The 11,107-nt window shown below is 43.8% G+C and overlaps 1 protein-coding gene across 1 annotated transcript in view; it reads right to left on the bottom strand.

The window, feature by feature from the left end:
• Positions 1-2,957: 2,957 nt before the first annotated feature.
• Positions 2,958-11,107, bottom strand: part of GPX7 (glutathione peroxidase 7) — a 49,833-nt gene continuing 41,683 nt past the window's right edge. Inside the window, exons 2-3 of the mRNA XM_030206044.1 lie at positions 6,854-7,115; positions 2,958-3,367 (exon numbers count right to left, since the gene is read on the bottom strand). Coding sequence (XP_030061904.1) covers positions 3,204-3,367; positions 6,854-7,115 — 426 coding nt within the window. The 3' untranslated portion in view covers positions 2,958-3,203. The remainder of the gene's footprint in view (positions 3,368-6,853; positions 7,116-11,107) is intronic.

Raw genomic sequence — 11,107 nt, 5'->3', positions numbered from 1 at the left:
GTGTGCCCAAAACACGCGGTAGAAAATATTTTCAATTTTCTACTGTGGTGCCCTTACCCGGCGGTAATTGGCAGTTGGCGTGCGCTGCACACTTACCATCCTGTTAGTGCGTGAGACCTTACCACTAAGTCAATAGGTGGCATTAAGGTCTCAGGCCAAAAACGGACGCACGCTGGTTTTCATTTTGCTGCACGTCCATTTTCCAGCACATTTTTTAAAAATCCCCTTTTTTCCAAGCACGCTCAGGAAATGGACTAGTGTGCATGCATGACACGCGCCTACACCAGCACAGGCCACGTTTGGGTGCACCTTTGTAAAAGGCCCCCTCAGTAAATAGCGCCCAAATTGGGGCGCTGAAAAGAATGTGCGCTGAGTACTATCCTATAAATGGTGCTCCAAGTTGAGTAGAAAAACTGGATAACCAGAAAAACTGGTTTGCGGGTTCACTTTCCCATTGCGTATTGTGTACTGCACCACACTGTTTATGCGTTCCTCATTTTGAGAGCTTAAGAAGCCAATCTGTATACGTCAAGCCGCTGACCCCTGATGAAGGCTTTGTAGCCGAAACATGGACCGTGTAGGGTCCCAATAAACTTTATTTTGGTGCTCTTACTACCGTGTCTTCTGGACTGGTCTTTTTGGATCTGGCGTTCTTCCACCCCTGTGTGTTTTGACGCTCCAAGTTGAGTGTCATTTATAGAATAGTACGTAGCATTGGGATCCAAGCCCAACTTTTGGCAATGATGATTTACATCAACTGAAACCTGGGGGTAAATTCTATAAATGGTGCTTAAAAAATCAGTGCCAAAAAATACTCACTTAAGCTGTATTCTATAACCTGCACCTAAAGTTTGGCGCAATAAAAAGATTGTATGCTTAGGCAGAGAGTCACACGTATATTTAGGTATGGCCATTTGCTCCAATGAAAATATGGTGCAAATGCCCATGCCTATATTTATATGCAGAGCACCATTATTCTGTAGTTACATGCATAACTCAAGCCACGCCCTTGTTCCATCTATGACCCTCCTATTTCTGCACCCCCTTTTTGGGAACGAGTGTAAATTTTAGGCGCAGATCCCACACCTAATTTTATGTGTGTTGGTCCCAATTAAATCTATATAGTTGCCAATAATTGCTTGTTAAAAAGACAATTACTGGCACTGATTGGCTTGCTATTCAATTAAATTGTGCACACAAATCGGGACCATGCCTAAATTTACATGCACAATTTTTGGTGACTTTTACAGAATCAAAGGGCTGGTGTAAATCCCTCATGCAAATTAGGCAGTGATCCCCCAAATTCTATAATACTGCGCCATCTTTAGTGAAAGCCCCTGATCAACCCATGCTCCCCCTATAGCCACGCCCCCTTTTCAGTTGTGCATTAATAGATTTGCGCGTGCATCTTTATAGAATAGCGCTTAGAAAGAGGCGTATGCAAATCCAAATTGGAGCCAATTAACTGCAATAATTGGTTGTTACCGCCCAGCTATTGCTAGTTATCGGCTCATTACTCAAATAAACTGCACGTGCAAATTGGGTGCCATATAAAGAATCTGGGTATTAGTGTGTAAATGCAAGGGGGTGTATAGGTGCATGAGGCTTGGGTAGGGTATGGGTGGATCGTACTGCATTTAGGTGTGTGCATATGGATGGGCACAATTAAATGCTGGCATTTAAATGTCAACTTATATTCTATAACAGAGTCTAGGTGCCCAGATGCCATTATGAAATCAGTGCGCTGCATCTCAGTGCCTAACTTTTGGTATCTTTTCTAGAGTTGTCCCCTAAGGGGTAAATTCAAGAAAGGGTGTCTAAAGTTAGGAGCCCCAATAGAGCACACTAAGTACAAATTCTATAACAGCGAGTACAGAATACTAGCATAAGTGTTGAATTACGTAAGCAACTGTAGGCGCAAGCACTTATGCCAGCTCAATGGATAACTTAAGGGCACATGGCTAACTGATGTCAGTTAGGTGCCTAAGTAGTCATATCCTGGGCACACCCCTGACCATCCATGTCAACCTTTGCTCCTCCTATGACCACCCATGCCCCTCCCATGACACCCCTGCTCCTCCCATGACCACCCATGCCTCTCCCATATCCACCTATGCTCCTCCCATGACTACCCATCCCCACCCATGCTCCTCCCATAACCACTCATGCCCCTCCCATGTCAATCTATGTTGTTCCTATGACCACCCATGCCCCTCCCATGTCTACATATGTTCCTCCCATGACCACCCATGCCCCTCCCATGTCTACCCATGCCCCTCCCATGTACGCACCCCTCTAGAAGGTGTGCACAATTGAATTTGGTTGTACAACTTCTAGAAAACCAGCTAAGGGCAGTTGTGCACTGCATGTAACTGCTAATTTGTGCCAATTAGGAACATTTATGGCCTATTATTACTCATTAACACCAAGTAGCTCCTCATTATTAAATTAATGTGCTCCACTGACATTATTCTATAATCTATGCTTGCAAATTTGCATGCTAAGAATAAATGTGGCTGCCCACCGTTACAGAACTTGTCCATAAGTGTGCAAGAAAATACCCCTTAGAAATCCTGGAACAAAATGTAGTCACAGCATCTCAAGTTTATTTGTCATGATGTGTCCATTTTTTAAGGTCTGGGATCCAGGGCCTACGAGAGAACTTTGAATGCTGCAGTATATTTTATTTGTACATTTTATAAAAGGTCAATCTAAAAATGGATCTTGTATTTTTCAAATTAAATCTATCAGTAAGATGACAAATGGATGTTGATGTTGTCCATTTAAAAAGTTCTTGTTGTCTCAGGAAACTGCATCAGAAATGCAATTGCAGGGCAATGGTTCCTAGGCTAAAGGTAGTGAGATTTGATATGCTGCCGTTCTGTGGTACAATCAAAATGGTTTACTTTTATTATATGCAGGTACTTTCTCTGTCCCTAGTGGGCTCACAATCTAAGTATTGTACCTGGGGCAACGGAAGGTTAAGTGATTTGCTAAGAGTCACAAAGAGCTGAGTGGGAATCAAATCCAGTTGCTCAGGTTCTCAGCCCGTATCTTAGAGAAAGACCTTAACGTTTGGAACAATTTACTTCTAGAATAAGGGATAAGTCTCACACTTCCCTTTAACCAAACTCTTGTTCCTTCCTTTTGTCTTACGACAACTTGTTGTCCTGATTTCTGTCTAGGGGCAGCACAGTGACATGTTATAATTCATCCCTCTTCCTTAGGATAAGTTTCCTCACAAGCTCTTTGATGAGGGGCCTTATCTCCTCGAAGGAAATACTGGGCCCCCAGGCCTTTACTACTTTTCCATCCTTGTTCACCAGATACTTCCAGAAGTTCCAGTCTGGCTCCTGCCCTGAGGATTCTGTAAAAGACAAAAATACAGAATCATACATAAAAACATCTCACATGAATCAAAAGCAATGCTACACTATCAAGGCAGGTTTTTATGGGCGGGGAGGAGGGGGACATCAGTTTCCTTCCGTATTGTAGCTTCCCAGATCAATCAGAACCAACCCCATCTGGGACTGTGACATCATGTGTCTTTATTTGTAACACCCAGTGCGGAGATGAGGGAAAGGGGCAGGGGCGTAGCCAGACACCCAATTTTGGGTGGGCCTGGGCCCAAGACGGGTGGGCAGAAGAACCCCACCCCATCCCATAGGTGATTTGGTCTCTCCTCTCGCCTGCATGCCATATGGTCTCTCAAATATCCCTCCTCTCCTGCACACCTTTTAAATTTCAGATTTTCAGTGAGGAGCAACTAATACACACTACTCATGTAGGCCCCACATCCTTCCCACTGATGCAGCTTCCTGTTTCCGCATAGGCGGGAATACGTCAGAGGGAAGGCTGTGGGGCCGGTGTACGCAGTATGTATCAGTCGCTGCTTCCTGCAGGCGAAGATCTGCTATTTATAAGGTATGCAGGAGGGACAGCTGTTGGGAGTTTTCAGCTTGGGAATCTCTGCTGGCCACATCATAGGTGTGCTGCTACTGGTGGGCCTGAGCTCAAAGTGGGTGGACCTGGGCCCACCCAAGCCCACCCTTGGCTACGCCACTGGAAAGAGGAGGGGGGGGGGTTCAGGCTATTTTTAACCTCTTCCAATCTAACCAGCTGTTGCAACAACTGTCCTAAACCAGGAGCTGGACATGAGAATGGAGAAACAATAGACCACAAATGAGACCAGAATACAAACACAGAGTGATCCCAGAAATACAAAAGAGGTTGGTAAGGATTTTTTATTATTTATTTATTGCATTTGTATCCCACATTTTCCCACCTTTTTGCAGGCTCAATGTGGCTTACAATACATCATGAATGGTGGAAATATAATTAGGAAATAGACATTTAGTGTTACAGAAGAATCTTGGGTAACATGATAATGATAAAACATGATAGTAATATAGCAAGCAGATATTATAAGACAGTTCTGAATATATGTGGAGGAGTTGTGTATGTTCACATTTGTTGATCTGTATGGTATGCCTTATTAAAGAGATGGGTCTTCAGTAGTTTACGGAAGTTAGTTAGTTTGTAAATCGTTTTTAAGTTGCGCGGTAGTGTGTTCCATAACTGTGTGCTCAAGTAGGTAAAGTTTGACGCGTGCATTTGTTTGTATTTTAGACCTTTGCAGTTAGGGAAGTGCAGGTTAAGGAATGTGTGGGATGATCTTTTGACATTCCTGGGTGGTAGGTCTATCAGGTCTGACATGTAGGCTGGTGCATCTCCGTGAATGATTTTGTGAACTAGGGAGCATATTTTGAACGTGATGCGTTCTTTAAGTGGGAGCCAGTGTAGTTTTTCTCGTAGGGGTTTAGCACTTTCATATTTTGTCTTACCGAATATGAGTCTGGCTGCAGTGTTCTGGGCTGTCTGAAGTTTCTTGATTATTTGCTCTTTACAGCCGGCGTAGAGTGCGTTGCAGTAGTCTAGATCCTGCACCATTGATTGTACCAGGTTACGGAAAACAGTCCTTGGGATGATTAGTTATTGTCAGTATTAGTGAATATGATATTATTTAATTGTTCCTATGTCAAGTATTCATTTGTGTAATGATCTGTTTAGTTTACACGTCATTAGTAAAAAAAAAAAAAGTAAATATCATGTATATCTATTTGTTACTTACAAAAGATTATTGATTCACTGATTTTATTTCCATATGTTGTCCTTTGGGTTTTATTAATATTTGTTTTTTTGTTTTGTTTTTTTTTTTTTACAGTGCTGTATGATCTTGTATACCCCTGGCCATGTTGGGTGTTTCAATAAATTATCTATAGTAAATTGACAGTGATTTAACCCCTTCTCTGTTTCTGAGATCACTGTTTATCTTCTAAAGCAGAGGAGCTGTTCATGGAGAAATTGGAACTTTATGTCAGGAGGGGGTTAAACTGATAGCTCAGATTGACCCTTATGCCATGCAGCTAGCTGATCATTTTAATTGCACAGTAATATTCTTCAGTGATGCAAATTCTATATGATCACTTGATGTGTGTAATTCTAATGGCACAACTCTCTTTAAAACCACAGATCAGCTCATCCTATCTCTAAAGTTCAGATCTTTGTTTGATGGCTTCTCTCTTTGCATGTGGTGCCCTTCCCCCAGGAACTCTAAGTCTTGACGTTTAAAGAAAAGGTAGACTATCAAGTAATAAAACATAACCCATATCCCACAAGTGAAAACTATAAGATCCGTATTTGAAAACTTATTGAGCGGGTAAGGTAACCAGATATGGAAATTCAGCAGAACTTATCCAAACAAGTGTGAAGATTCAGGTAAAAATTATCCAGATACAATTATGTGATCCATTTATACAGAAGAACTGTCTGCGCAAATGTAACTGACTTGCGCTCAGTATGGTGCTGACGGGCAAAATACGTTAGCTTGTCCTCACCATATCTCCAGCCCCACCCTAAGGGGCTGGTTTTTATGTGTAGAAGACAGTTTTACCCACCTAAATCTTTTGAATATTGACCTCTCTATTAGTAGTATACAGAACAGAGGAGTAGCCTAATGGTTAGAACAGTGGGTGGGGGACTGGTAGGCCCGGGATAAAATCCCACAGCAGCTTCTTGTGACGTTAGGCAAGACACTTAACTTTCCATGCCTTGAATCCAGTTCCAGTGGGTTCTGGAAGCATTGTCAGTCTCAATTATGTCCCCCTTTGTTAGGTAGATGCAACACAGCGGTGCCTGACACTCAGGGGAAGCAGAACACCTTTCTGTTTGGGGGCGGGCAAGCTTCACTCTCAACCCAGGATTCCATAGTCCAGCATCACCCCCACCCATGCCCTCCTCCCATGGCATTCAGCATCTCTATTCTTTCCTACATCTTAACCTCCCCACCCCCCAGGGCATCCAGCATCGCTCTCCTTCCTTCCACCTCCCTCTCCCCCCTCCTCCCAAGGTCCTGGTGTCCTACCTCCCTTCCCTCAGGGCAACAATGCTACAGTCAGCATTACAGATGACACATCATGGTTGGCCAGCATAGGGCCTTGAGCAGGTCCCCCACCTATCAGCCACAATGCATCTTCTGTAATGCTGATTGTAGTGTTGCCGCCCCAGGGGAAGGGAGATGACCAGATAAACACTTTCTGGTAGAAGAAGGGAAGGAAATTTTTGATAGTCCATGGCACCTGTGGATCCCCCATTCTGATGCCTATGCTCACACTAGATAGGAAAAGGAAATAGTTAAATACTCCTATAACAAGTCAAGAAATCCACAAGTGTGTGTGGAGGGGGGGAGTAAGTCCCTCACTTGGTCCCCAGGAGTCAACATTACCTGTGTATTAAGGGTTTATTGCCCTTTTGTAAAAGGGCCTCAACATTCTTAGAGCATCTGATAACTCACCAATTAAATACTTGAAGGCCGCATTGGCACCGATGCCGTTGACGGCTACTTTGCTAAACATGGGGAACGTGGCACCAAAGTTCTTCCTGGCAAAGGTTTCAATCTCTTGGTTACTGCCTGGCTCCTGTTGCCCGAACTGGTTACATGGGAAGGCCAGAACATTGAAATGATATGACCCCAGTTCTCTCTGCAGCTGCTGGAGGGCCTTGTAGTGACTCTCTGTAAATCCGCATTCACTTGCCACATTAACTACCAGTGACACCTGGGGAGGAAGAAGAAAAAGATGTAAGACTTCTCAGCTCTTCAGGTTTTGTCGGTCTCATGCTGCAAATGGACAGTGGATAAGGCAACTTCCAACACAGGATATATTTCTACTGACTTAGGCCTATAACAATATTTACACAGGAAATTCAGAGACTGATAGGAAGCCGCAAGAAGTCTGGACATGTGATAGCAGATAAAAAGTACATAAGTACGTAAGTAATGCCACACTGGGAAAAGACCAAGGGTCCATCGAGCCCAGCATCCTGTCCACGACAGCGGCCAAACGTACAAACATTCTATACATGTTATTCCTGGAACTGTGGATTTTTCCCGTCCATTTAGTAGTGGTTTATGGACTTGTCCTTTAGGAAACCGTCTAACCCCTTTTTAAACTCTGCCAAGCTAACCACCTTCACCACGTTCTCCGGCAACGAATTCCAGAAGGGGTCAATATTCAGCCTGCAGTGGTGAATTCTTTGCTTCGGTCTTCACCGAGGAGGATTTGGGGGGGACACCGGTGCCGGAAAGAATATTTGAAGCGGGGGAGTCGGAGAAACTAAACAAATTCTCTGTAACCTTGGAGGATGTAATGGGTCAGTTCAGCAAGCTGAAGAGTAGTAAATCACCGGGACCTGATGGTATTCATCCCAGAGTATTAATAGAACTAAAAAATGAACTTGCGGAGCTACTGTTAGAAATATGCAATCTGTCCCTAAAATCGAGTGTAATACCGGAAGACTGGAGGGTAGCCAATGTTACTCCGATTTTTAAGAAAGGTTCCAGAGGAGATCCGGGAAATTATAGACCGGTGAGTCTGACGTCGGTGCCGGGCAAGATGGTGGAGGCTATTATTAAGAATAAAATTGCAGAGCATATACAAAAACATGGACTGATGAGACAAAGTCAGCACGGATTTAGTGAAGGGAAGTCTTGCCTCACCAATCTAATGCATTTTTTTGAGGGGGTAAGCAAACATGTGGACAATGGGGAGCCGGTTGATATTGTATATCTGGATTTTCAGAAGGCGTTTGACAAAGTGCCGCACGAAAGACTCCTGAAGAAATTGCAGAGTCATGGAATCGGAGGTAGGGTATTATTATGGATTAAGAACTGGTTGAAAGATAGGAAGCAGAGAGTAGGATTGCGTGGCCAGTATTCTCAGTGGAGGAGGGTAGTTAGTGGGGTCCCGCAGGGGTCTGTGCTGGGTCCGTTGCTTTTTAATGTATTTATAAATGACCTAGAGATGGGAATAACTAGTGAGGTAATTAAATTCGCCGATGACACAAAATTATTCAGGGTCGTCAAGTCGCAGGAGGAATGTGAACGATTACAGGAGGACCTTGCGAGACTGGGAGAATGGGCGTGCAAGTGGCAGATGAAGTTCAATGTTGACAAGTGCAAAGTGATGCATGTGGGTAAGAGGAACCCGAATTATAGCTACGTCTTGCAAGGTTCCGCGTTAGGAGTTACGGATCAAGAAAGGGATCTGGGTGTCGTCGTCGATGATACGCTGAAACCTTCTGCTCAGTGTGCTGCTGCGGCTAGGAAAGCGAATAGAATGTTGGGTGTTATTAGGAAGGGTATGGAGTCCAGGTGTGCGGATGTTATAATGCCGTTGTATCGCTCCATGGTGCGACCGCACCTGGAGTATTGTGTTCAGTACTGGTCTCCGTATCTCAAAAAAGATATAGTAGAATTGGAAAAGGTACAGCGAAGGGCGACGAAAATGATAGTGGGGATGGGACGACTTTCCTATGAAGAGAGGCTGAGAAGGCTAGGGCTTTTCAGCTTGGAGAAGAGACGGCTGAGGGGAGATATGATAGAAGTGTATAAAATAATGAGTGGAATGGATCGGGTGGATGTGAAGCGACTGTTCACGCTATCCAAAAATACTAGGACTAGAGGGCATGAGTTGAAGCTACAGTGTGGTAAATTTAAAACGAATCGGAGAAAATTTTTCTTCACCCAACGTGTAATTAGACTCTGGAATTCATTGCCGGAGAACGTGGTACGGGCGGTTAGCTTGACGGAGTTTAAAAAGGGGTTAGATAGATTCCTAAAGGACAAGTCCATAGACCGCTATTAAATGGACTGGAAAAATTCCTCATTTTTAGGTATAACTTGTCTGGAATGTTTTTACGTTTGGGGAGCGTGCCAGGTGCCCTTGACCTGGATTGGCCACTGTCGGTGACAGGATGCTGGGCTAGATGGACCTTTGGTCTTTCCCAGTATGGCACTACTTATGTACTTATGTACTTATGAGCCTTTTGCTGACCGCAAACAGCGTTATTCCCGGATATTCAATGCTAGGCCGTGTCCGAGGCATTGAATATCTGGTTTATGCAGAACTGGCTAATGCATAGCCGGTTAAATTGATGTTCAGAACTTAAGCGACTATGGGTTGCTGCAAAGACATAGGACTGTGTTTTATGCAGACCCCATTTACGCAGCTACCCTGGCCCGATAGGTGCTGAATAAATGGGCCTGCTTAAAACACAGGCCTACCTTTAGGAGTGGAGGAGTGGCCTAATGGTTAGTGTAGCGGCTTGCGGACCTGGGGAACTGGGTTCAATTCCCACTGCTGCCCGATGGTCAGCAGTGGGCTGAGATCCTAGGGAACCAGGTTCAATTCCCTATGCAGCTCTGTGTGACCAAGGGCAAGTCACTTAACCCTATGTTGCCCCAGGTACAACAGTAGTACAATGTACCACGTAGATTGTGAGCCCACCAGACCCAGTACCTGTAAAATGAAAAAAAAAACTGTAAACTACTTAGGTCTAAACAGTACATAAATACTTAAATGAAATGAAAATGCAGCAATCCATGGACAGTTAAGTCGACTTGAGCTGCCAACAAAGACCGCTTTGCTATGTCTGTTCTAGTCTAACAGACTGAAATAACAACTAATGCCAGCATCACCATTCCAAAAGACAATTCAAAATCAGAAGATTTTCAGCTCTCTATTCCCCGTTCTTGGAGTCAAAATATGGAACTTTCTACCTATTTCCATCAGAACAGAAAACAGCTACCTGAACTTCAGGAAGCTGCTAAAAAAACTTTCTCTTCCCAAAGACTGCTTCATAACAATCCAGCATGACTTCTACCTCCTAGTATCATCCATTATCCTTTCCTTAATGTTTTTAGTCTCATGCATTAATCCAATGGTCTCTAATGTTTCTCATACCTCATACTAACACTTTGCTTTTGTCTCGCCTACAATGTAAACCGCATTGAACCCTTCAAATAGGATATTAGCGGTATACAAGAACTGATTTGAATTGAATTAAGAGACCCATGTGTTAGCTGGTGCTGCATAAATCGGATATTCAATGTTGAACCCTGGACATGGCCCAGCATTGAATATTCTGGAATAATGCCTGTGTTGGACAGCAAAACGCTCACTGCCACCAGCTGAGTATTTACCTCAAAGTATTTTTTTTTTAAAAGCCTTAAATTGGTAGATCTGGGCTTAACATGCAAGAAAATCCCGTGTTAGCCCGTGCTATGCACAGAATTCAGCACACCTTAGTAAAAGGGTCCCTAAACACAAAAATAGATAACAGATTCCTATAGTTGATAAGATAAAATCAACACTTTACACCCCAATGTAACGATAATCACAAATGAATGTAACCTTCTGTAATTGATAATGTAAGCCACATTGAACTGAAACCTGCTTTGAGATAACATGGGGTACAAGAATGAATCAATCAATCAATCAATCAAACTGGCTTCTGCAAGACGCACAGCACTGAGACAGCTTTGCTAGGTGTCACTACATCTATTCTGCAGAGTATCAATCAGGATAAAGATACTCCGGTTCAGTGGCGTAGCCACAGGTGGACCTGGGTGGGCCGGGGCCCATCCACTTAGGGCTCAGGCCCACCCAACAGCAGCACATATTTAGTGCTAGCTAGTGGGCATCCCAAGCTTCGTCAGCTGAAGACCTCCCCCTGATGGTGCTGAAAACACTGCTTTCCACTTCAGCAG

The sequence above is a fragment of the Microcaecilia unicolor genome, chromosome 6, assembly GCF_901765095.1.
Source record: "Microcaecilia unicolor chromosome 6, aMicUni1.1, whole genome shotgun sequence".
NCBI classification, from domain to species: Eukaryota; Metazoa; Chordata; class Amphibia; order Gymnophiona; family Siphonopidae; genus Microcaecilia; species Microcaecilia unicolor.
This window is presented reverse-complemented; position numbering and strand designations above follow the sequence as displayed.